General features: G+C 40.2%; 1 protein-coding gene across 3 annotated transcripts; it reads left to right on the top strand.

Moving 5' to 3' along the window:
* Positions 1 to 1,744: 1,744 nt before the first annotated feature.
* Positions 1,745 to 26,164, top strand: FAM220A (family with sequence similarity 220 member A). 3 transcript variants are annotated; one of them, XM_034783892.1, is made up of 6 exons: positions 2,037 to 2,171; positions 7,946 to 8,875; positions 12,338 to 12,438; positions 22,807 to 22,966; positions 23,749 to 23,929; positions 25,031 to 26,164. In XM_034783892.1, the coding sequence occupies exons 2-6, from the start codon at positions 8,036 to 8,038 to the stop codon at positions 25,198 to 25,200; spliced, it is 1,452 nt and encodes a 483-aa protein (XP_034639783.1). In that variant the 5' UTR covers positions 2,037 to 2,171; positions 7,946 to 8,035; the 3' UTR covers positions 25,201 to 26,164. The 3 variants fall into 3 exon arrangements, with proteins under 3 accessions (XP_034639785.1, XP_034639783.1, XP_034639784.1); XM_034783893.1 differs by having other exon boundaries at positions 24,961 to 25,131; XM_034783894.1 differs by lacking the exons at positions 12,338 to 12,438; positions 22,807 to 22,966; positions 23,749 to 23,929; positions 25,031 to 26,164 and having other exon boundaries at positions 1,745 to 2,171; positions 7,946 to 8,084.
* Positions 26,165 to 27,156: the final 992 nt, after the last annotated feature.

Here is a 27,156-nt window from a genome sequence, read left to right as displayed (position 1 = left end):
TGTACCAATGCCAATCACAGGTCAGACCAGATGATTCTGCTCACTGCCTCAAGATGCTGCTTCTAATACTCTACCTGTAACAACATGGAACAACTAGAAAGGTCTATGGGCTGTCTGCCTGCAGTCATGTAATTCAGAAAGGGAATTGCTGGATTCCTTTTCCACTGGGGAAGAGAAGTGCAAACGGAAATGTCTGTCTGTGTGCCTGCCTGAAAGGACTTGGGGCTGACACTGAGTTTTTCTTGGGCTGACAGCCTCTCTTCACTCACTCACAATGTGGATAGTAGCTTTGCCCCAACTTAGCCTAAATATTTCTATCTCTGGCAATAAAAGCTAGTACTTTCAGTTTCCTGCATTGGGCTCATACTGATTGCAGTTACAAATGCATGCAGAGATGAGTTACCTAGGTGCTCTCCCCTACTCTGAAAACATTGACTGGCCAAAACAATATTACAAACAAAAGTGTAGATCAACCTGGGAATATATTCAGTCCTCTTGGGATTGCTATATATCTGTGCATTAAAGCAATTAAGAGGCAATAAAATATTTTTATAGTGCTACTGGAAGATTTTAATGTTAATCATATAAACAATTATTTCAGACTGTTTTTAATGCAGGGAGCCTTAAATGCAACTTTTATGATTTAAATGGTCCTAAAATAAATATGAGAAAGGAGTGTACTCAGAAGACAATTAGAAAAATACTTCAGAGGCCTGATTTTTCATCTAATACTACTGTTTACAACAATGAAACCTAATAGAGTTGCACCCGTTTCCCTGTGGTGTGGAAGAAAAATCAGCACCCTGAAATCCCTTCTATTCACTCTGCCACTGGCTTATTGAACTGGGCAAGTCACCACACTTCTGTACCTGTTTCTCCATCTGTAAAGTGAGTATAAATTATTGTTAATTTATCCCAGAGGGTTTGTGAGAAACTTTTGCAAAGTGTATTGAAAATCTATAGATGAATGGTTCTTCAATACTGTACTATTAAAATAAAGCTTTCACTAAAGTAAAACAAACAACTTTTTCTCTTGGTTTAGGGATAGCTGTCTGGCTGCCTAAGTCGTGCAAAGAATGTGGTTTATTTAAAAAAAAATTGCATGGAAAATTGTTTGGTTGATGTGCCTACGCTAGAGCAGTTGTTTAGCATTTATAGGGTGCTTGTGCTAGAATAAAATGAATACAAAATATACTTCCTATGAAAACACAGAGCAGAGGGATTCAGCCTAGAGCTAGACTGGAAGAACTTAGGGCAACACTCTTTCTCACCCCTGCAGCAGGGCACCCCTGGGTCACACTGTTAAGCTTTTATCCAGCAGAGTCAAGGGAAGACCCTCACATAATTTCCTCTGCTTCATGAAAAACAGACTCGGGCAGAGCCTGAGCTAGTCAGCACCCACCCTGCCCTTGGCAAAGGTAAGGTAGCCAGAGTCTGTGGCGGCCTCGCGCTGCCTGTTCTCCTCCTCCACAGGGGGATAAAGCCCAAACGCCCTCTAGTCCTGCCCTGCGTCCCGTCCTCTGAGTCACTCCCTTCTTCGTTCCCGCCTGTTCTGCTAGTAAGGACAGTACTTCACATGTCCTCCCTATCAGCCTGAAACGCGTTCATAGTCTTAATACGCATGCGCCTAGTCCTGAGGTGGGAGGGACTGGGGAAGGAGCCCAGCGGCTCTGCGAGCACTGCCCATGCGCGGGGGAGGGACGCTCTTTCCCCTCTGTGTGTGGTTTTTTTTTTTTTTTGTAGCCCCTAGCCTGCGTCGTTGCGCCGTGCCGTCATAACGCAAAACCGCTGTGACGTAGCAAGCGGGGGACCTGCGTATGTAAATTCCATAGTTGTCCTTCCTATCTCCCCCATTGCGATCGACATCCGGGCTCTTTGGGCTGGGGGCGGCGGAGGGGAGGTGAGAGGCCCTGGCTCGGCTCCCCAGCGGGTCACTACGGAGTGGGGGCGGTGCAGTCGGAGCGCCCGGTGGGGGCGGGGTGTATATGGCGGCGGCTCTGTCCGCCCTGGCTGCTAGGCTCTCGCAATCGGCCGCCGCCAGGTCCTACGGAGTCTTCTGCAAGGGGCTGACCAGGTCCCTCCTCCTCTTCTTCGACTTGGCCTGGAAGCTCCGGATCAACTTCCCCTATCTCTACATCGTGGCCTCCATGATGCTCAACGTCAGGCTGCAGGTGAATGGGGAGGGGCTGCAGTCTCCGTTCCCGCCGCCGGGGGGCTTGCGGGAGGGGAGGCGGACGTGACTCCGCTTGAGGCGGGCCATTGTTGGAGTTACTGACTCTTCCCTCGCAGGTACCCAGGGACTGAGGGCCAGTACCGGATTTACCAGGTCGCCAGGCCCATGGTCCACAGGGGCCCCGGTCCGGCCGGCTCCTCTCCGCCCCTCCCACGGGGGCAGAAGCTTAGTGCTCCCGGCTCCTGCTGCAGCAGGGCAGGCTCTGCCGGCAGCCAAGCTCCTCCCCCGCCTCTTTCCCCAGCCTGGTACCTTCTGCCCCCCCGCCGATCAGCTGCTTGCTGGCAGGAAGGAGGAGGCAGCCTCAGCAGGCTTGCGGCTCCGGGGAGGAGGAGGAGAAGAGGCGGGGCCTTGGGGAAGGGGCTGGAATCAGGGCATACCCCTGCCGTGAGCACCTGCACGACCTCAGCCCTCTGCCCACCCTGACCTCTGCACCTTCACATACCCACAGCCCCCTGTACCCCCCTTCACACACCCTGAGCCCCCTGACTCCTCCACCCCCACACATACACAGCCCCCCATGCCCTGACTCCTGAACCCCCCCACACATCCCCACTCCCATCCTGAGCACCAAATGTGAGCGCCTGCACCCCTCGCACAAAACAGGAGCTGTCCCAGGTAAGCGCTCCACACCCCAACCTTCTGCCCCAACCCTGAGCCCCTTCCCTCAGCCTAGCTCCTGGCCAGACCCCGCACCCCAATGTTTTTTTTACAATATTAGGAAAGATCATAAGTGGTACGAAAGAGACCCTCTGCAATTTTCAAGTGGTCTGTAGAAAAATGTTAGACTACAAGAACAATCAAGGTACCTCACTTTATTTTCATTGACTTGCTATTACTTATAGGAGGAGGATGAACGGGGGGAAAAATGGAAAAACGGGGGTGGGGGGAGATAAGAGAAAATGTTCTTTTTCTTGGCTGGGTCTCAGGGAGGGGCCCCAAAAATGAAGCTGAGCACAGGGCCAAGTACAGCTGACATGGCCCTTCCCCTTAGCTCCTCTCCACTCCCTAGCCCACCCATCCCTTGCTTCCCATCACTTAAGGCTTAGCCCTCTCACTTTTAAAAATGATTGGTTGCCCCTCCTCCCCTTCTCAGGCTTTTCTGGCACCCCTGTTGCCAGGTATCCAGTTTTAGACTGGAAACTCCAGTAGAAAATGGGACGTGGGTGTCCAGTTAGCAGTGCTGACCGAAAACTAAAAGTCCGGTTATAGAAGTAACCACATTACCCTCTGCTCCTCCTACTCCCACCCTAGAGGGCTGGAAGATAACCTGTCCCGCTGCTGCTGGATGTCACGTAGTGTGGGGGAGTCAGGGTCCTGCACCCCCTACTTCGTGTGATTCACCGTGACTCTCAGCCAGCCAGTAAAACAGAAGGTTTAATAGACGACAGGAACACAGTAAAATCAGAGCTTGTAGGTATGGAAAACAGGACCCCTCAGTCAAGTCCGTCTTGTGGGGTAGGGAGCCCAAATACCAGTGCTGGGCCTCCCTCCGTTTCCCCAGCCAGCTCCACACTGCAATCCCCTCCAGCCCCTCCTTTGTCTCTTTCCCCGGGCCTAGGGTGACCAGATGTCCTGTTTTTATAGGGACAGTCCCGATATTTGAGGCTTTTTCTTATGTAGGCTCCTATTACCCCCCCACCCCCTGTCCTGATTTTTCACACTTGCTATCTGGTCAGCCTACCCGGGCCAGGAGGCTACCTGATCTCTTTGTTCTCCAACACCTTCAGTTGGCACCTTGCAGGGGAGGGGCCCAGGTCATCAGTTGCCAGGAGACCGTGTGTCAGCCATTTTCTGTGCAGACAGCATCACACCTGCCCTCTAGGGCTCTGCAACAATCATACACCCTTATCCCACCACCTAGATACTTAAGAAATGCGTAGGGGAAACTGAGGCAGTCACACAGTATTCAGAGAAAATATTAAGAACATTCCCACTTTGTCACAGTGGAGGAGGGGCAGCTCAGTGCAGAGAGACAAAGAGAATGGGCTAGAACCAGGGAGAAGGTAGGTACGCGCTCTCTGTGGGCAGGGGTGGGGGGGATCCTGTTTACCCCCTCCCCAGCCCTGCTGCGCTTACCGTTTACCCCTGGCCCCTCCCTTGCTCCAGGGACCAACCTGAGCTCCCGCCCCACTGTGCTTTTGCCTCCGGCCCCTTTTACAGTCATTCCCTGGGGGGCCCACAAATATGTTTGGAGCTGGGCCCACAAAAAGTTAATCCGGCCCTGCTGGGGGCACTGTTGTCTTTTTAATCTGACTAAAGAGAAACTTTTGCGCTCCCTTCCAGCTGGAGTAAACGTCAGATTGTGGCTGTGATGCATTTTGTGCAGCTCCTTACTCGTGAGGGCATTCTGCACATAGTATTTTAAAATTCTGCAAGTTTTATTTGTCAAGAAATAAATGCAGAGGCTCTAGCATGGCAGTTGGGAGCACAGGCCACTGGCTGCATGAAGGTGGGAGATCACCCTGCAGTTCCCCCTACCCCCAGGACATGGACTCAGTAGTGAAGCTGCACCCAACCCTGACACAGCATAAGGACTGGGCCTGCCCCAGAAACACCCTGGGGCCCTGCCCCTCTATGCCAGGTGCACCAGGTGTGGGACAGGCAGGCTCAACCAGGCAGGATCCAGGTGTGGGAGAATCTGGATGCAGGCAGCTCAGTGGGGAGGCTTAGGTGTGGAGGGCATCTGGATGTGCACAGGCTCGTTGGGGGAGGGGGTTCCAGGTGCAGGGGCAACGGGCTCTGCAGGGGCTTCCAGATGAAGATGGTTGGGGCTCAGTAGGAGAGTCTGGGTGCTGGGGGAGTGGGGCTTGGTGGGGTGGTGGTCTGGGTGCAGATAATTGGGGGTCAGTGGTGGGGTCTGGATGTGGGGGCTCAGGCATCAGGGTGGGGGTTTGAGTGCAGGGAGCTCAGTGGGCAGTGGTCTGGGTGCAGGGGGGCTCCAGATGCAGGGGTTGAGGTTTGGTGAGGTTTGGGTATGGAGGGCTAGGGGAGTTCTGGATGTACCATTTGAAGTTTGGCAGGGGTATCTGAGAATGGGAGACCCAGATGCATGGGGGTTGGGTGGATGGGGGAGCAGCTCCCCACACAGTGACCCCTCTCCCCACAGCTGAGGAGCAATGGAGGCAGAAAGCAGGGGAGGATGATGAGCTTCCTGCAGCTGTGGGAGGTTTCTGGGGGTGGGTCTGACACAGCCCCAGTCACCCCTTGCAGGGAAAGAGGAAGTCCTGTCCTGTCCTGCCTCCAGCCCAGAGGGGACTAGCAGCTAATCCCAGCTAAGGGTAGGAGCTACTGGCTGGGGTGTCCCCGGGCTTGCGATGATTTACCTCTCTGCTAGCTACTCCAGGTGCCTGAAACGATATACCTGCACTGCTAGGGATTGGTGCGTGACTGCTCTTGCAGCTTCCCTTTTAGAAAGCAATTTTTCTGTGGGGAAGCCAAGAAATCCGCAGGTGACATGAATTCTGTGCACATGCAGTGGCATAGAATTCCCCCAGGAGAAACATCCTGTTGTGTAAATTTAAAAACAAAGACAAGTACATTGAGGTTATGCTGTTATCTGATCCTGCACAGCAGTCACTATAATAAGCAATAAGTGACTATTATACCAGTCCTTCAGCTTGCATGTTATCTCGTCGTCTTTGTAGGATACATGCTGTGTTTAGTGTTCCAGTTTCTGTCTGTCTGGCTAAATAATTTTATTAGCATATATAGGTTGAAACAAAATCAGTATAACTACCCAAAGGAGCAGTAAAAATTAGTTTACTGATAGAGATTGACTTTCAAATTCAAGAAAAATTGTCCTACTAGGAAACCCAGGATAACTTGATGCTTACACTAAAATATACATTTATAAGCTTTTGATTTAAATGTAAAACAAACTATTTGGAGCCTGCTCTTCCAAGATGCAGAGCTCTCTCTATTTCATCTAGCCCAATGGGTATTGGAAACTCATCATCTGGAGGGTTGGGCCTCAACAATCTGCTTAAGGATGTGAGCCTACTCTCTCTCAGAAGGTGGTGAATGTTTTGCTGTTGACTTCACTGGCAACAGAAGAGGGCCTTGATGAGGCAAGCACTTGAACAGCCTTGCAGGCAGATCAGGCAGCTACTCAGGGGGTGGGGGGAAGTGACTATAGAGAAGGTCTCTGAAAGCTTGGTTGTGGTATGTTAGAGGACAGATGTTATTACCAGTTGAGGCCCATAAAGGATGAAACTTCTAAATCTAGCAAATAAATAGAGATATCCTATCTCCTAGAACTGGAAGGGACCTTGAAAGGTCATCGAGTCCAGCCCCCTGCCTTCACTAGCAGGACCAAGTACTGATTTTTGCCCCCAGATCCCTAAGTGGCCCCCTCAAAGATTGAGCTCACAACCCTGGGTTTAGCAGGCCAATGCTCAAACCACTGAGCTATCCCTCCCCCCAAGCAGTAAGATGAAACTGACAAGACTGATCAATAAACTTTTCATTACCAAATCTCTTCTCCTCCGCCCCCCGATAAGCGCCACACACACTACAAACCAAACCCTTCTTCCAGGAGCAGTAACAATAGAATGATAAATTGATAGGGAGACTGAAGGGACCAGAGGATTGACAACGTGGATATGGCGACTTTTTCTTCTTGAACCTGTCTTTCTGTGCTACAACTCTTTAAATTTGTAACAGTTAGTGACATGTCTGGATATAAGCCATGTCTAGCTCCACACACAGTATTCAGTTAGTAACCATGGCAGCTATTTCATCCTTGTCTACTGCCTGTGTTGGCAGATGGTGGTCGTCTTGTAACAGGATCAGCAGTTTGGTTTGTTGCAATATACATTGTAACCCCTAATCATGCTTGTGCAATCAGTTTGCCTGGTTATCTTTCCTCTGAGCTGCGCATGTTGTTCCATGTGCTGTATGTGTCAATCAATGTGAACGTTCTCCAGGCACTTAACCCGCTGCTGAGGGCTTATAGTTATGCAGTTTTTCACTGAGTGACTTGATACAAAGTTAGCAAGTACAGAAGGTAACACACACAAACATGTCTGGGGGAAAATGAAACGTTATTAAAAACAGCTTTGTTGGACATAATAGTTGAGACTTTGCCTCTGACTTTAATGTCCATGTTTTAAAAATTAAAGAAAGAGAGACACTTAAAACTGATCTCTGATGTTAAGCCTCTGATCACTTACATACTGCAATCTTATTGGTTAAAGTAGAGAGTATTGTTATGCAATAAGTTTTCAGATCTCTCATTCGCTGAATCACTTGTGATGCTTTCCGCCACCCAACAAAGGTAAGCTCTAACTCAGTGAATTTAAACTGCAAAAGAGGAGAAACCAGCATTAAATGTGCAGCAGAGTAGAGGGACATTTGCTATCAGAGGCCATGATCTTAAATTTTGTGTATAGAAATAACATTTTTAGAACCTGTTAAAATTAATAGCATTAATATCCACTTTCATCAGTGTAGGATATATCTGCTTGAACATATTCAAGGAAAAGAGTTAGGGGGACCTCCTTACAAACTCTACTATTAGGTTCCTCAACTACATTCTGCTGTTGAGATATTCTTTTTTTTTCCCTTCATGATATGGAGATCCCTAAATAATACCTGGTAATACTGATAATGTTGTTTGGATATGATGAAAATGTGTATATTTTACTTTAAGAGAAGCAGTTGAAGATGGAGACTGACCATGAGTTAATTTCCTGTATTCATTCTTTCTTTCAGGTTCATATTGAGATCCATTGACTTGTGACTTGCCGTGCTTGTCTGTGCTGCAACTAAGGTTAATAATATTCTGTATTACTGTTTAACAAAATGCAAAGTTTGAAGGACAGAAGAGCTATGATTGTCTCCCATATGAATATGGAGGAGGAAGACGTTTTAAACCATGAACATTTAAGTGAAAGTGGCCCAAATAGCCAAAATGAGATCCTTCACCTTCCAGACGTATGTTCCTTGTTGAAGAATTCTCAAGTTGATGTTAATAGTAGCTTACAAAAAGAATTCTTTTCTCTTAAGATCAGGAATTGTTCTTTATTTAAGGCTGTACCTTTGCCTCATATTGGCAAGAAAATGCCTCCTCATTTGAGTGAACCAACAAGGTTAAATTTAAGTGCAGCTGTCTCTTCAAAGGATTCATCTCATCTGCTCTTTTCACCTGAGAGAGGACGACTTGATAAGATTTTTAACCACTTTGATAGTACTTCTGTGACAGATTGGCTGGAGAAAGCATATAATTCCATTAGTGACTTGAGTGTCTGGTGTTGCACTGGAGATAACTTTGTACATTTTGCACATTTCTGGCTGTCAGAGCTACAGTACAATCAAAAAAGGCAATTGTTGGAATTAGAAATGGGTATTATTGAGGATGAATTGCAACTTGCATTTCTGGAGGCATTGGATTCTGAACTGCAACCTTCTGATCTGCATTCCATCCTTGCTGCCACGTTGAGTGAATATCCTATGGGACTACTGAGCAGCCAGAAACCGTATATTTTCCTTGACTATTTAAACATCATGTCTTCAGAGCAAACAACTGCATATAAAAAAATGCTTTCAAGTATAAAATATACAACAAATAATCCTCAGGTAACACAGTGGCTATTAGCTGTACGAGCTTTTGCACTAGCAAATCTCTGGCATGCAGTAGTGAAGGTAAAAGCAAAATAATGCTGAAATTTTAATAATGTCTGTTTTTAATATTAATAGAAAAATATATCTGATTAAATCAAACAGTGCTGAGACAAAGTTAGAGTTCAGGTTTTAGTGAGAGCTATGCAACTAAAATTAAATGGCACTTGGAGTTGCTAATAAAACACACTTTTCTAGTAAGTAATGGGGAATGTTATATGGAATACCATAACTTCTGGGCTCAGGAGATTATAATTTGACTTATTTAGGATTCATGCAGCTCTCAAATGAGTTTCTCACATTAATGCTTGTCTGGAACAGTTTTTGGCTTTAATTTTACAGCACTGATCTTTTTTTAAGGGTCTGAGCCAAATCTGTGCTTTTGGCTGGTGTTTATAGTCCCCTATTGGAAAGTTCTTACCTGTAGAATTCAATCCATCTATCTCAGCACAGGTGGGTTTTTTTTGTTTGTTTTTGTTTTTTTAAAAAAACCCTGTGACTCTAAAAGTATTGTGTATATCAATTAACTGAGAGATTCTGAAGCTGAGAACTCAATATAGGACATCTCTCAACAGTTTTTTTTTTTTTTTTTTATAAGAGAAATGGTGTGAGTTTCATTTAAAGAATATCTTCAATGAAACTTGCTGGTGAGCTGTAGACAAAGGCCTATCAATGTCTCCCTTATAACTAACTATATTTGCAGGGGGGTTGTGTGTCCTTTCTTTAAAAAACAAACCTTCATTATGACTGAATCTTACTGGAAATATGAAGCCCACTCCGGAGGGTGGGGTGTAAGGTAGCTGATCTGTCCAGAGCATTGAGGTTGAGGTGTGCAAAGGTGGAAATAAAACTCTATTTTTTTGCACTCCCCTGATCCTGTTGCAGTTCTGTGGAGACTTGGTCCCACTGCATCATGAGGGCAGCTCTGTGATGGCTGCAAACAGTCTGTAGGGACCAGAAATGTGCAAAACATAGGGCCATGTCCCCTTTTCCCTGTTATGGTGGCAGGCTGGTATACAAACATTTACAGTGCCTCTGCAACACTGAAAGGTCATCCTTACCCTGAGATGATTCTTCCTAAGCCCATTAAACTCTCCTTTGGACAAGCTTATGCCAACAATTCTCTGCAAATTAGCCACATTGCATTGGAGAATTTGGCCCTTACGAACTGATTCCACAAACCCATATTCATATGAGTAGTCCTATTGATTTCAATGCCCCAGGTTATTATGATTTACAAAATTTAGAAAATAACTCAATACACCTTTAGGCTTCTAGGAGTGAAGAAAAGTTTCTCTTTTGTTGCTTTCAGAAGTGGCCTTTTATTTGCTTTGAGTCCCAAATATGGACACTATGTGTTGCTGTAGAAGGAAGAGATTAGAAATATTTTTTAAATTTAGAAAATAATTTTATTTCATGTGCACTTTAAAACTACGTGTGTAGTTTTAGACCTTAGATCACATGTGTACCAGTTACATAATCAGCAGAGATGTTAAAGTAGGCATACATTATAAATAGTAAACAGCTGTGAGGGAGCTCTTGCTGTCTTGGGCAAAAATTAGACTTTGTCCCATAGACTGTAATGGAACCATTATGTGTTATATAACTCATGTCCACTTTGTTGTTTTTAGTAAAAGCTCAGTTAGTTCTGCGCCATGAGAATACAAAGTCAATAGCATTAGAAATCTTACAGTTCTCTAAAAAGTCAAATACTGAGTTGTAGATTAAATTATCAGAAGCTACTGATCTATTATGGGAAAGGATGAAAATTTTTAATTTAGAAATTTTGCTCCCTGCTACTTTTCTGGGGCAGATGACATAAGGTTTCCTTATTTTTAAAGCTATGGATACGGGCAAAGAATTAGGATCTCTTTTCCTATACATTAAGTGTTTCAAATGTTGGTATCCATTTTTTGCACTCAGTTCCAGTTTTGTATCTGCATTTATTGTTACATGGACATCTAAGAACAATGTATTCGTTTGCACAAAAATTGTACTCCAATTATTTATGCTTGTAAGGCCAGGCTGAACACTTTGTCCCTTAGTTTATCTTTTCCGGCTGCATGTTTCTTTCTTAATCATTCCTCTTCTTTTTTGTAACATCACAGTTACTTTTAGAGATGATTTTGATGTATACAAAATGTCCAGGAATAAGGAGGAGCAAATGAAGGTGTAAGAAATAGCCCCCCCCCTTTTTGTTTTTGTTTTTTAAACATCATAAAGACAAACCTAGCAAAAACAGCCTGACTAGAATGTTTTTACATAAGCCTATTATAGGGTGCTGGTGGCTTATAACATTCCTTTTGAATATTGCAAACAAGTTGTTGTTCTATGAAGGGACTTCTGGTATGATGAATATTGTATACTACAGACCTGATCATATAGATGTTTCACCATGACAAGACTATTAACTTCAATGAGTGTGTGGCTTTCAGCCATGATCACGGGATCAGGTTAAACAGCCTGCAATAACTAGACACAGAAACAACAAAGAGTCCAGTGGCACCTTAAAGACTAACAGATTTATTTGGGCATAAGCTTTCATGGGTAAAAACCCACTTCTTCAGATGCATGGAGTGAAAATTACAGATGCAGGCATTATTATACTGACCCATGAAGAGAAAGGAGTTATCTCACAAGTGGAGAACCAGTGTTGACAGGGCCAGTTCAGTCAGGGTGGATACAGACTAACTCAGCTATCCCCTGATACTAGACACAAAAAGGTGATTGAATTGTCATTTGTCGTCTCTATGTAATCTTTTAACAATGTTTAAAGAGTGTTAATTCTGAGTGGATTAAATCCATTCTAATAATAAGTTAACATGCCTTGAATTTGATTTATTGTAAACCTAAAAAGTAACTTAAACATTCCATCTGAGACTGAAATAAAGGATGATTTAGTGTGGTAGCATTTCACATGCCATACATACACTGCACGTCAAGGCTGGAGAAGCATAAATCGAAAGCAGTATTCTTGTACTACTAGAATTATCTGGCAGAGACAGCAACACAGAAATGTCAGTGTCTTCCCCCTAGGAGGGAGAACTGTAAACCAAAGGGGAGAGAGTCTTTCATAGATGTGTAATATTTATACACATGGCTACTGTGTACAGCTATGTGTACACCATTAATTTTTTTTCACTATACCTGATATGGTCTCATCTCAAAAAAGGGAAAATGTCTGGACTAAAAGCATTGAATTGGTTTTCAGGGAGTTTCATGGCCTCAGTAAATCCAATGTAGGAATCAGTTTTCACAGTAAATGCTTCTCTAGGGTTGAGGCTGTCCTAAGGAATCTGTTGTACTAGGAAAGAATATATTTTAGTGGGGTGGGTAATTTCAAAAGACTAGAAGATGGCTTTTTTCTTTTTTTATATATTTCCAATTTTTTGCTTGCTAAGTTATGGATGTCAGTCAGAAGTATTTAAAACATCAAAGTAAAATATAAGACTAGTTACTAAACAACTTAATGCTTTTAAAATTCAGTTTTATAAGGCATTGGTCAGTACCAAGCTCGTTCCTGAACTACATATCAAGAGTTCTGTTTCTGCTACTACAAAGCAAACAAACGAAGTGGTTAAAGAAAGGTAAGAAAATAAAAAATCTAGTATTGAGAATTATCTAGTAACTTTTTTATAAACACGTTTCTTGACTCAAGTGGAACTTAAGCAAATACTGCACTGCTCTTTTTAAAGATCACTTTAAGTATGTTTAAAACAAATATTGAATAATGCCTTGAGCCTTTTTTATGTGCCTGTGGAGAACTGTATGTGTATAGGCAAAACCACAGCCGTGTGTTTGAATGCTGTGTAAACTGTCTTGGCCCTTTAGTGTTAAACTTCAAAAAGCAGTAGAAACTGTACTAAATATCAAGGCTAGCAGGTACTAGCATTCATGTAAATTACATGTATACCTCACAAGGAAACTTTATGGGCCCAGGCAAGGAATACCTGCAACATATTGTGGGAACTGCTTGTTGTGGCTTATTTTCTGAGTTTTGAGGAACATAAGTGCTTTGACTGAACTTTTTATGTTGCATGCTTGAAAAAACGTGGACTTTCTTCATAGGAGCAGGTCCTTAGCCTCTTTCTCATACTTTTTACCAGTTTAGCAGAGAAAATGGTTTGGTCCTGTATACTTCCCTCCTGCCCACATCACTACCCTCTTCTGTTTTGGATAGGCTCCTCTATATTTGGTTATCGTAACAAATTTTGACAGTGAATTAACACTGACATCTGTCATGAGAGCTTATCGGAGTTTACCTGTTAGCCTTATCAGAAATACCACCTCGGTGGTAAGTTTATTTTGTTTTTTTTTTCTCTAAACCAGCTGCTTTGAAAAACATTTACCTGACAGTCCAAATCCCCACTGGTTTTATTTTTGTGATTGTGAATTGTAATCTTATTTATGTTGTCAGATACTTGTGGCATCAAATCTATCAAGGCCTGCAGCTAGTAACCAAAATAACCATGTTATGCTGCTTGGGTTTCTTGGTAAGATACTCTGTCATGAGTTATGTTGAACTGTCTGAATAAACCTGGTTGCAATCTTTTTCATAATGATTGTGTTAAATGTGGCATGCTTTATGACATTGGCTTGATCTTTTTTTCTATAATACTTGAAAGATGTTGAAGCCTTTAGACAAAGTAACTTTAAAAATAAGTTCGACTTACTAATCTTTAATGTGGTGAACCTCTCTTGAAATTAGACTAAAATCTATCATTTCTCATGTAAAAATACATGATACACTTCCCCAAATAAATGATTTAGAGGTCCACTTATGAAAATTCAGAGGATGTTTTCTCTGACCCATTCATATTTACTGATTTAAAAAAATGTTCATGTTAAATACATTAAGGACATATGGCTACTTGTTTTGATGCCCAAATGTCAGAATAATGGTTTGAAAGTGATTGTTTGAACATCATGCTCTAAATTTCAGTCCTTGATTCTTTTTTCGGTTGATTTTGGATTGGTATGTGTTTTGAGGCTGGTCCTGCAGTGCTTGTGCTACCAAAACTCCCATTGACATCAAGGGGAGTTTTGGATGTTCACTGGATGCAGTATTAAGACCCAGGTTCAGCTGTTCATTAAAGTGATACTGCTAATTTGAAACCTAATCCATTTCAAAAAGTGATCTAAGGGAATTTCAGGAATGGTATCAGAGACTGTATAACCGTGCCCATTTTTGTTACTACTTTTTAAAATTAAAAAAAGTCATGTTTCTCTGGTGTGTGGAAGACCCATACAGACTGGGAAACTGACTTAAAGTTAACAAACTGAAACAATAACTTTGTTCTCTAATCTTTTAGTTATAGTCATCTTGAGTATTTACCACCTACTGTTATGACAAGTAATTTTTGAAATTGACAGTCTCTCTTTAAAATCAGCTCACTCTAGATTAGCTAGTGCCTGATCTTCACCACTGAAGTCAGTGGGAGCCTTGCCACTGGCTTCAATTGACACAGAATCCATCCGCAAATGGTGGGTAACAATTTAGTTTTCAATGCTTATATGCATGGTAATGTGAATTGTCTTGGCCGTAAATGCTAAAACTTTTACTATAGGCTTTTGCACACAAAACAGCTAGATACTCTTTTTGGTCATGCTTTAAAACTCTTACTGCAACATAAAGAATTGAGAAGGTCTCCTAGAGTGTGTCAGCCCAAAAGGACTACAAATGTATCTAAATGTGGCATACCCATTTTGGTGTAAGGAAAGATGTTTACAATAACTTTGTCTATTTGAAACTCTTATATAATACTCTGACTCGTGAGCAAGGAGTTTCTGTAGTTAACTTGAAATTTTGTTCTGAGTGAAAGCAGGCTTTTTAATATATAGCACTAGCACTATATACACTTATAGAAGCTGATGAATTATGATGCTGCTTACTTACACCACAGGAGGGAGTTAAACATTCAGCTTTTGAATAATTTTACTTACCTGACCGCACAGATTTTTCCAGTATAGTGTTTCAATAGCCAAATCCATTCTCAAATATGCTGAATGTAACTTATTCCTATGGATTGTTACTGCAATTTTGTGTAAAAATGTATAAAGTTCAATACACAATAGCAACTTATTGTGATTGTTTACAGTTGAACTCTAAATGCCAATGAATGGTTTTATCAAACTGTTTAAAAAAGAAATAAAAGTGTTTTGAAAAATTGCTTGTTTTTTGTTTTCTGATTTTATAAACTGCAGTGTAATAGATTGTAAGATAGCCTGTTACCATAGTACTTAACCATCTTGCAAAACACAGGTCATAGTGGCACTGTAGCTGGTATACAAATAAAATCAAGATGCTGTTGTTCTCTCTACTTTTAAAGTGGGGAGTAAATCTCAAGTGTCCCTTTCACAATGAGAATTGTATGGGGAGAAGGGAGAATCCTCAATACGCAAATATGAAGATATTGTCCTGAAGAATATGTAAACCAGTTCATAAGAGAAGCAGTGTCTTACCATACAAGTTTGGTTTCTTTAAGAGATGAAATCCAGCCCAGAACTTACAGCAAGTATTCTCATACTTTGTATTTCTTTTTTTTTATATCCATTCCTTACTCATAGGTGATAAGCAGTTGTAATACACCAATAATGATTTATCCAAATCCAGGATATTTCCCAACTGACTAGGTCTAAATTTGCATAATCTTTACATAATACTCAAGTTCAACTGTGGATTTAAAAAAAAGTATGTATGAAATTGCATGTTAGGGCTAGGATGGTGCACCATTGCATTGGAACATGACTCTTCAATCTCATGCTACTATTAACAGGAGTCCATATGGTACCATGGGAGTAGCTTTGTCTAAGTTACAAAGGCTGAAACATAAAAGACAGCCCTTTCTATTTGGAGTGATAGTTAGAGGCCAAAACTATAGTTTCAGTCAGTCCATGTGCAGGACTTCCATTAAAAGGAGTAGGAATTCTGCATGTGGAAGGAGGAGAGAATATGCCTTCTTACGTCTGGCCTTAACAGGGCTGCAGTCAGGATTTACAGGGCTTGGGCTAAATTGTAGAAGCAAAGCTACCTCAGTGACCCTATCTGCTAAGGATAGTAGACTCAAGTAATATGCTGGGGTCCTACCAATTTTTTTTTCTGTTCTTGGTCTCTCAAAAAATGAGGGTGTGTTTTGTGTTCCCCTCTTCCCCCCTTCCTCCAAAGACCCAGATCAATCTCTAATGACTCCCAAAGGACCAGAACTTTGCAAAACTCCGTTAAGTGAAACTTTACTTGAGAGGTGGAGGTTGGGGGCTACAGAAGAGGCCCTATTGGTCTGTCCAGTGCTGGCTCTCTTAGAGATAGCACCTCTCCCTTCTAAACATACAGGAGGAAATCCTCACATGAAGGATCTCCTCTGCATGCATATAAGGAAGGGATGCTCTGAGCCTTTCTCTGCCATGCTTAATGTGGTTCTTCTGTATTCCCCAAACCACTCAGCAACTTGACCTTAACTTCCTTTCCTCTTGCTGAATGACTTCTTCAGGATCAAGCTAATTTTGAATACCTAGTCACTTTACCAGATAGTCCAAAATTACATTTCCATGTTTGCTGATTAAGATACTTGAACTAACAAGTTTCCTCCCTCCTCTCCATCTTTTCCTCAATCTTACACAATTTCTGTTGTAAAATTTATATTAATTCATGATCATAATTTCAACATCAAGTGGAAATGGAAAGCTACCATCACAATTACTACTAATTGACAAATCCACCCGAAGTCATCACTACAATTATTACTAAATTACACCAGGATTGACCAGACATGGAGAACAAACTACCTTCCTGGCTTTGGTGAGGAATGTCAGAACTTCTGCAGATTGGAGGACACTCTGAGGAAAATATGTTGCTGCTGTTCTATGTGCTATATTTATTCTATAGAAAAATGGGACTTTGGTCTCCAGGGCAAGCATGGCACCCTTCTCATGCACAAAAATCACATTTACAACTAAAACTTTTTGTTTTTTTAAATGGATACTGAGTGAGGGAGAAGGCTATTGAAACAAAGCAGCAAAGGAAAGGAAAAAATGAATACAGAAATTTCCTAACAAAGCATATAGTGAAGTCACAGCCTTGCCATTTTTATATAGTCATATTTTCATAGAGCTGTAATGTTAGTGAAAATCCAGCTTTTTTTGTCTACTGCAACTTTTATAAGTTTGAATTGTTCTCTTTCCTTCATGAGTCTTTTGAGTTGCAAAAGTCAAGCTTTCTGTCCTTTGCTCCTTTTTGTGCCATTAGCATCATTTCGGCTATGGCTGCAGGAATGTACACTGCTTTGGAGGCAAAGTCATGTGCAAGTCAAACATGATGCTCTTTTGTGGAAAAAGCCATGGTTAGCAAAATGCTGCCTTTAAAGCAGCAGAAGGAGCTCATATTTGACATACGATCTAAAGTTTCCAAAAACACACTGGCTATTCCCAGGTTGTTTCTAATGCAATTATAGCAGGATTGTTCTTTAAAAATCACCTGCAAAAGAAGTTGAAGGGATTTTTTTTTTCTTCTTCACTGAGCCATAAAGAGAGCCTGAAAGCTGGTGCGAGTTTTTGTTTTTTTGTTTTTTGTTTTTAATAAATTCAGATTTTATATGATATGGAACTCTGGCCTCCTGATGTCAAAATTCTAACAGTCAGACATAGCTAAGCAACTAAGAAAAGGGAAAATTAATGTAAGCGTATAAAACTTTAACTCTAAAGTCCAATAAGCACTCGTGAGAGAGGCCACCTTTACTAAAGATTCAATCCTCCAGCTTCTTCAGTTAGGCAGTGACAGAGCTTGCCTAATCAACATCTGAGATCACTACGAAGTCCTACAGCAAAAATAGGGAAAGCTAGATGTGACTTTCTGGATACTTCTAAGCTGAATAAATCTCTTCAGTTCTTTTTGCATTATAAAGAGCAAATGGGCGCACAACCAATTTTAAAAATAATTTTCATGTTGCCTTTGAGGGGGAAAATTTGAGGTCTTATTGTCAATGTGTTTAGTGCTTATAACATGTTTTGAAATTTTCTGAGTTGTAAGAAGTGCAAAGTTTTTACAAATATTGTATCTAAACGTATTGAAAGAGTCTGTTATGTATTCCTTAACCTCTTAACTCAAAAAACCCACAAGCTGTAACTCTTCTAAAGCTCTGTTTCCTATTGAAAGGGTTCAAACGAGCAAAGGACAAAAGGAAACAAAAAAAAACAAATCCTGAAAGACACATGCTTATTTGTTGCTCACTGAGCAAAAAGCCCAAGTGATACAGACCAACCATCTGAAACTTTGCTCTCATTTTGAGCCAGATGGTGGAGACTTAAATTGCTCTGATTAGCAATTACTCTCACAAGTGGTCCATTCTGACGTCTGTGAAATTGCTTGTGCAAATAGCTACTCACCAGAGTAAGTAAAATTTTCTCAGGCTGGCCTTTTTACAAATTAAAAATCTTCTCTGGACCAGCAGCCCCTCAGTAGGGGAGTCAACCTTATCCCATGTCTGCCTTTCAAATCCAATATGTACACTGGTGGCACACAAGGATAAATTTCCTGCCTAGTGGCTTCCTCAAGGATTGGAGCAGCACTAACATTTCTTGTTTCTGATCTTTGCTCATAAGCAGGATTCCCTAGAGCAGGGGTCGGCAACCTTTCAGAAGTGGTGTGCCGAGTCTTCATTTATTCACTCTAATTTAAGGTTTCACATGCCAATAATACATTTTAATGTTTATAGAAGGTCTCTTTCTATAAATCTATAATATATAACTAAACTATTGTTGTATGTAAAGTAAATAAGGTTTTTAAAATGTTTAAGAAGCTTAATTTAAAATTAAATTAAAATGCAGAGCCCCCCGGACCGGTGGCCAGGACCCAGGCAGTGTGAGTGCCACTGAAAATCAGCTCACGTGCCGCCTTCTGCACATGTGCCATAGGTTGCCTACCCCTGCCCTAGAGTGAAAGAAACAAGTTATGAAAATTGCTTGTTTTTGTCTCATTCAAAAAATGCTACCATTTCTGGTCTAGGTCATGTACTAATCAGTCTGAAGCAGTTCATTGCAAAATCTTTCTTGAAGCCTCGCCCCATCAGTCTCGTGATATTTTTTTTTTGTAAATGATTATATATATATCACACCTCTACCCCGATATAACGCTGTCCTTGGGAGCCAAAAAATCTTACCGCGTTATAGGTGAAACGGCATTGTGTTGAACTTGCTTTGATTTCCTGGAGTGCACAGCCCCGCCCCCCCCCAGAGCACTGCTTTACCACGTTATATCCAAATTCGTGTTATATCGGGGTAGGGGGCGTGTCTCTGTGTGTGTGTGTGTGTGTGTGTGTGTGTGTATGTGTATATATATATATATATATATATATATATATATAAACAGACTTTTTAATAGTGCTCTCTAGCATTTTCTTAAAGGCTTGCCTGCTGTGCACCTTCAGCCACTTATTTTGAGCGAGGTTTCTGGATGATGAACTTTCTATTAGGCTGAAAATATGAGGGTGTTACATAAGCTAAACTTGCCTGTCTCTCTGTCCTACATCCCTCTCTGGCTCTTGAGAGGAAAACTAATCAAGGCAGATGGATATAAGTTAAATGTTCAGCCTCTTTTCATCTTATGCCACCCTCCTGCTGCTTTTGAGTGATAGTGTTTGTACAGACTGTAGCACTTTCCAAGTCCTTCCAGTCTAGTGCCTGTGTCCTCTCTACAATTTGATGGTCAATTCAAAAACTCTGTGACCTATATTATTACCACTGCTGAACATGATTTTCAAAACTCTTCTTACTTCTTGCTTTCCTTTTATGCTAAGCCATTCATTTGTAGTTGTTAATTGTACCTTCTGATCACACTCTCCTTTGGCTAAATTACTTGCAGGTGTCAGCAACCTCCTAGCTTGTGGGAGTTGTCATTTCAGGATGGTTTTTATGGGCACTTTGTCAAGCTGTTTTTGGCACTTGTTCAATTTTAAACTCATTCTAATGTGTCTTGTTCTAGTATCCAGAACACAGCCATTGTAGTCTGAATGAGTCTCTGTATCTCTTTTATAGCAAGTGCTTTAGGCTCCTTTTTAAAATTTGTACTGTTGAGACAATAATATCTAAAGCCTACAGTTCCATTCTGCTGTTTGCAAATGGCTACTATTACTATCATTCTTGTGAAAAATGTTTTTATTAGTGAAAATACCTGATGAGTCTTTGTTAGCCATGTACACTTGACATTCTTCAATTGATGGTCTGCCTGAGAAGGAGTTGCACTTCAATTCCTAGAAGAAATTCCAGGCTTGACAAATATTGAGTTAAAGGACCATTTTATCCCTTTTGCTCAACCCAACAGTCTGAAAATCTGATAGGAAAGGAACACTTCTTCTATGAATGATCTGTTACCTGAATTTGGAAATTAATTTTTAATTGCCATTGGCATCAACCTTGCTTAAAAAGGGATATAACTTTGGATACTGGCAGAATGGAAGCCTAAAGTAAGAAACTGTAAACCAGTTTGAATCATGCTTTAGAACTAGTTTAATTTTAATAATCTTAATGTGGAGTTTAATTTTTTCTTGACAATTACAAAGGTGTGTTCTTGTTGCTTTAATACTGGTTTAAAAATCTCTTAAATATGGTGTCCTTAATGGCAGTCAATCATAGAACTGGAAGGGACCTCGAGAGGTCATCTACTCCAGTCTACTGCACTCATGGCAGGACTAATTATCTAGACCATTCACGACAGGTGTTGTCTAACCTGGTCTTAAAAATCTCCATTGATGGAGATTCCACAACCTCCCTAGGCAATTTATTCTAGTGCTTAACCACCCTGACAGTTAAGAAGTTTTTCCTAATGCCCAACCTAAACCTCCCTTGCTGCAATTTAAAAGCCCGTTGCTTCTTGTCCTATCCTCAGAGGTTAATAAATTCCCCCCCCCCTTGTAATAACCTTTTACGTACTTGAAAACTGTTATGTCCCCTCTGTCTTCTCTTTTCCAGACTAAACAAACCCAATTTTTCCCTCATAGGTCATGTTTTCTAGACCAACTGGACACAATACTCCAGTTGAGGCCTAATCAGAGCGGAGTAGAGTGAAAGAATTACTTCTCGTGTCTTGCTTACAACACACCTGCTAATTCATCCCAGAATTATGTTAGCTTTTTCTGCAACAGCGTTACACTGTTGACTCCTATTTAGGTTGTGGTCCACTGTGACCCCCAGATCCCTTTCCGCAGTACTCCTTCCTAGGCAGTCATTTCCCATTTTGTATGTGTGCAACTAATTGTTCCTTCCTAAGTGGAGTACTTTGAATTTGTCCGTATTGTATTTCATCCTACATACTTCAGACCATTTCTCCAGTTTGTCCAAATCATTTTGAATTTTAATCCTATCCTCTAAAGCACTTGCAACCCTTCTCAGCTTGGTATCATCTGCAAACTTTATAAGTGTACTCTCTCTGCCATTATCTAAATCATTGATGAAGATATTGAACAGAACCGGACCCAGAACCGATCCCTGCAGGACCCCACTCGTTATGCCCTTCCAGCAGCTCTTTATGATTTTATATTAAATTAAATCAGGCCTTAAATATAATGTTCAGTCATTTTTGAAAATTAATATAGTTATTGTGATATGATTTAATTTATTGTGAATGATGTTTTTAACTTTTCCTGATATGAGGTGATGCCTTGTCTAATAGAAAAAATCCTTTTATTAGGTTGTTGGTTGAGAGTATAATTGATCACAATACAATAAATCACACAGAAGAGTGAGGGGAAATTTTAAGTAGAGTGCACAGAGATTTCCCCCCTACCCCACTGCGTGACAAGAACATTGTCAAATAATTTAGGCCCAAAGTTCACTTTTGGGGGGGGACTGAAGGATGGGGGTAAGACACTTTTCCGTACATTACAAAGTTTAATAAGAAATGAAATATTTTGAATGACATGTCCGCTGATTTAAACAAAAATTTCTTGTTGTGTTTCTCTTTTTAATCCAAACCCACCTGTATTTTTTCTAGTCCAGGAGATCTACACGGTCAAATGGACAATTTTTTTAAATAACGTTGGTGGGAGGAAAATGGAGCCTGACTACACTGTCCCAAATGAGTGAAATGGAAAAAGTCAGTCAATATAAATTGTGGAAAGGAAGTTTTAGATATTTAGCCTTCTATCGGTTTCAGTAAATCAGGGTGGTATTAAGAGAAGAAATCAAAGCTTCAGGCCTGCAATATGATCCATGCGAGTGGTCCCCACATCTATTGACTTAAATGGGACGCCTTACAGGTATAGGGGTCTGCCTGTATGGATTAGACTGCACAATCAAGGCGCAAATTAGTTTTGTGAGTGCCATTTTAAATTTAACCAAGATAATGAATATAATCCGCTCCCAGTGAAGTCAATGGGAATCATTACACTGACTTGAAGGGAAATTGGATCTGTCCCTCTCCGATTTAAAAAAAAAAAAAAAAAAGGGCAGTACTTGAGGGGATGAAGAAGAGATTGCGCGTATTAGAACAAGAGCTCTCCCTTCACCCAATTTCCCTTTTGCCAATTATGGAGTGATTTAAAGCTTTGGCCAACCATGACTATATAAATACAAATAATGGCAAAAAAAATAAAAGAATTCACTGTCACAATTAAGTTTAAGCACATTGTCAGGATTTAACAACTGACATATATAACAATTAAATGGCCAGTGGCCAAAGTTAAAGCATACTCCATAGACTTCCACAGTTACAGAAACCCACTAAAAATCCTCATAAGTTTATAAAATGCCCTCACTTCCTATTTTTTTTTAAATGGCTTATTTTATAATGGACTTTTGGTGACTGTTTATATAAGGTAGTCATTAAAACCGTTCTCAATTGTTAGAAAATTATATAGAACTGTAAACAACCATTACTAATCAGCCTATTACAAACTTCCATGCATTATTTTTATCATTTTATCATCTTTATGAAGAAATTTTACATATATTTTTTTCTTCTTCCTCAGAGCTCTACACAGTGTCCAGCTGGGATATGCTGATGTCTTGCATTATCTTATTATAAACCAGAAGCTGGACCTTGGTGCAGTAGATGAAAAAGATCGAAATCTCATATTTTTAGCCACTATATATGACCAACCAAAGATACTGGACTATTTTCTTGACATGGTCAGTTGACTGAAAAGGTTACATTAAATACAAAAAAATAAAATGTATTAATTAGGAACTCTCAAGGGGTTTATAACAAATTAGTATGGCTAAAAGGCGTGGGTATAAACAATTAATCCAGAGCTCCTTATTTTGATTTTTTGAGTGCAAAAGACTCAGATTCTGCCCTGCTCTTGAGTCACTCTACTAGTGATTGTTATTTTGCAATCATATTTTCCTATTCTTAAAAATGTTCACTCCCCTCTTGTATGGAAGAACCACATAATTAGGGAAAACTAATTATACTTAAAGGGCTGTCAAATGCATAAATAAGCTAAAACAGAGAAAAATTACTTTTTGCTTTCTAGTATCAGGGGGTAGCCGTGTTAGTCTGGATCTGTAAAAAGCAACAGAGGGTCCTGTGGCACCTTTAAGACTAACAGATGTATTGGAGCATAAGCTTTCGTGGGTGAATGCCCACTTCGTGCGTCTGACACTGTAAAAGAACCTAGAGAGAACAAGAGTTCCACTTAGAGCTGACAATTGAATTAGGCTTTATGCCTCTACTAAGAAGGGGACTAAAAATCACTGAGTAATTTCACACAGGTAGCAGCCATCAGATGGGTGTAATGACTTTTGATCACTACAGGTTTGGAACACATCTGAGATAAAAGGCTTTATGTTTTATTAATACAGAATATGGAGGAGTTGTTCTATGGTCTGAAATATAGCTGCTTTTCTCATTGTAAATCTGTTTTGGTGGTTCAGCTAAAAAATGTTTTCCTGCTTATTTTTTGTTCTAGGGACTTCCCATACCTGATGTAAACCACGCAGCAGAAAATGGAAACACACCACTCCATGCTGCAGTGAATACTGGAAAAATGCACCTTGTATCTTTGCTGCTGCATTATCCTGGAATTAATGTGAATTTCCCAAATCCCCAGTGTGATGGAGCTACTGCACTACATCTTGCTATTGTCTATGGTAAACTTTCTCACACATCATATTTTTTTATGGTCACTGTCAGAAGTCTAAACTTCTAAGAGGACTCTATTTTTAAACCCCAATATATGTGGCTTTATAATGTAAAAACAGCAAAGAAGGTTATTGAATATTTTTTTTAACCTTTTCAGTTGACCTTTCAGTACTTGTAGTTAAGGAATCAAATGATTGATTAAGTAATTAGGAGCTCTTTGTCTATTTTAAAATATATGTATCTCAGCTCTGCTAAATCTGAGTGAAATACAACCATGATTTGAAAAGGGACGGGGGAGCAGTTTGTACAAAATATGGCATAATATTCCATCGGGATATTAGTGGCTAGGAAAAAAAGCCATATCAGGAAACTGTTCTCTGCAAATCTTGGCTTGCAAAAGTTTGCAGGATAGACCAAGACATTGTGAACATAAGGATGCACAAAGAAATGTCTAAAGAATATTTTATGGAAGGATTAGTCTGTGAAGAAGAAAAAAGTTATGTATCAGGCAGGTTGCAAAAGGTTTTTCCTGTGTGCGGAGGAGACTGTTTGATTTTCTGTTTATTGAAGAATTGTTAGTGAGCTGCAGATTTTTATAACTGGTCTTACTACAATTTTGCTTTTATAATGTACACATTCAGAAAATGTGTCAGTCCCTTATTCATCACAGCATGTTTGAAATGTCTTTCCATTTTGATTGTGCTGCTAGCATATGATGTTAAACCTGTTAATCTTTATATGTTTTTAACAAAAGCAGGTTGACCAATTCTGTTAATGTTCTAAGTTTTTATTATTTAAAAAACAAAAACAAACAAACAAAAAAAACACATTCCCAGAATCTCCTAAAATTCTGGTATTGTTTTTCATTTATACTCCAGTAAATGGAGATATGGTATTCTGTGCAAATTTATTGTTAAAACAATATTCTTGGAAATCACATATGTTGTCTTAGATTGTTGTGGGAATTAAAATAGTGCATTTAAATTTAAATAGATATTTAAAATAGGTGAACTAATTTTGTTTTTCCACAAAATAAAAGAAATATAGGTGTGATATTAACAGAAGTCTTTGGACTCCAAAATCCTCTTCACCATCTTTGTTTCATCTAGGGTACTTGGGTATTTGCTATTTATTGCTGAATGCTGCAGCTGATGTGGAAAGTCCCCTGGGAGATCTAACACCTGTGCAACTTAGTGAGAATTTTGGTAATGAAACTATAACTAAGTTCATAAAGATGCATGTTAAAAAAATTAAACTTGAAAATAAAATGTTTGCCTGACTATGTAAAGCATAATAGCATTTTCCAATGTATCTATTTTAATTTTGTACATTACACCTATTTTAAACTTTTGACATTACAAAAAGTCAAAAGTTTTATCTGAGAGATGGCAGCTTGCCAACATTAGTTTTTAGTGGTAAATTCTGCTATGCAGACCTGAAAGTTTTATATTTTAGGCCACTTCCTTCTGTTGTTTTATCCTCTTCCTGGTTTTGGCTGTTCTCAACCAAACATATAAATGAAAGGGTACATATAACCTCCTGCATATTAAAACTGACACTGTTTAGTTTTTAGGTATAAAAATACAGAGAATATTGATTTCAGTTGTATTAACACAGTGAATCATATTTTTACACTATTCTAAATTGAGATGTTCATCAATTTGACTCCTAAGTATTTTCTGGATTATTTGTGTGTGACATTCTTTAAGACAAGATTTTAAGAAGTGACTAATGATTTTTGGTGTCACCAAGTATTTGAGTGCCCAACCTGAGACCCCTTAAAGGAGCTGCATAATCAAAGTGCTGAGCTTTCACCCTCTGAAAATGAGGCCCCTTTAAATGTTTAAATTAAGAGAATCTATTTCTTGTATATTGTATGCTTGAAATCCCATTCTAACTCACATTCTTATTTACAATGTCACCAGAAAGTGAAAACAGGCGTTCGCATGGGATTTTTGTAGCTGGCATTGCAAGGATTTATGTGCCAGCTATGCTAAACACTCGTATCCCCCTTCATGCTTCGGCCACCATTCCAGAGGACATGCTTCCATGCTGATGACGCTCATTAAAAAAATGTGTTAATTACATTGGTGACTGAACTCCTTGGGGGATAATTGTATGTCTCCAACTCTGTTTTACATGCATTCTGCCAGAAGCTCAGAATGAGTGACAAGGGATGGATCACTTGATGATTGCCTGTTCTTTTCATTCCCTCTGGGGCACCTGCACTGGTCACTGTCGGACAACAGGCTACTGGGCTAGAAGGACCTTTGATCTGACCCAGTAGGGCCATTCTTATGTTCATATTTTCCTGTTATAGTAGTCTCGGATGATGACTCAACACATGTTCATTTTAAGAATACTTTCGCTGCAGATTTGACAAAACGCAAAGAAGGTACCAATGTGAGATTTCTAAAAATAGCTACAGCACTCGAACCAAGGTTTAAGACTCTGAAGTGCCTTCTAAAATCTGAGAGGGATAAGGTGTGGAGTTTGCTTTCAGAAGTCTTAAAATAGCAACATTCCAATGCGGAAACTACAGAACCCTAACCACCAAAAAAGAAAATCAACCTTCTGATGGCATCTGACTCATGATGATGAAAATGAACATGCGGCGGTCCACACTGCTTTGGATTGTTTTTGAGCAGAACCCGTCATCAGCATGGTCACATATCCCCTGGGATGGTGATTGAAGCATGAAGGGACATATGAACCTTTAGCACATCTGGCATGTAAATATCTTGTGATACCGGCTACAATAGTGCCATGCGAACATCTGTTCTCACTTTCAAGTGACATTGTGAACAAGAAGTGAGCAGCATTGTTTTCTGCAAATGTAAACAAACTTGTTTGAGCAATTGGCTGAACAGGAAATAGGACTGAATTAACTTGTAGGCGCTAAAGTTTTATATTTTATTTTTAATGCAGTTTTTTTTTACATAATTCTACATTTGTAAGTTCAACTTTCATGATAAAGAGATTGAACTACAGTACTTGTATTAGGTGAATTGAAAAATTCTATTTCTTTTGTTTTTTACAGTGCAAATATTTGTAATAAAAAATAAAGTGAGCACTGTGCACTTTGTATTCTGTGTGGTAATTGAAATCAATATATTTCAAAATGTAGAAAACATCCAAAATATTTAAATAAATTATATTCGATTATTGCTTAATTTTTTTAATCGTGCAATTTTTTAAAATCAAAATCACGCTTTTTTTAATTGCTTGACAGAAT

This window comes from Trachemys scripta, chromosome 10 (genome assembly GCF_013100865.1).
Source record: "Trachemys scripta elegans isolate TJP31775 chromosome 10, CAS_Tse_1.0, whole genome shotgun sequence".
NCBI classification, from domain to species: domain Eukaryota; kingdom Metazoa; phylum Chordata; order Testudines; family Emydidae; genus Trachemys; species Trachemys scripta.
The sequence above is the reverse complement of the archived record's forward strand: the minus strand, read 5'-3'. Positions and strand labels throughout refer to the sequence as shown.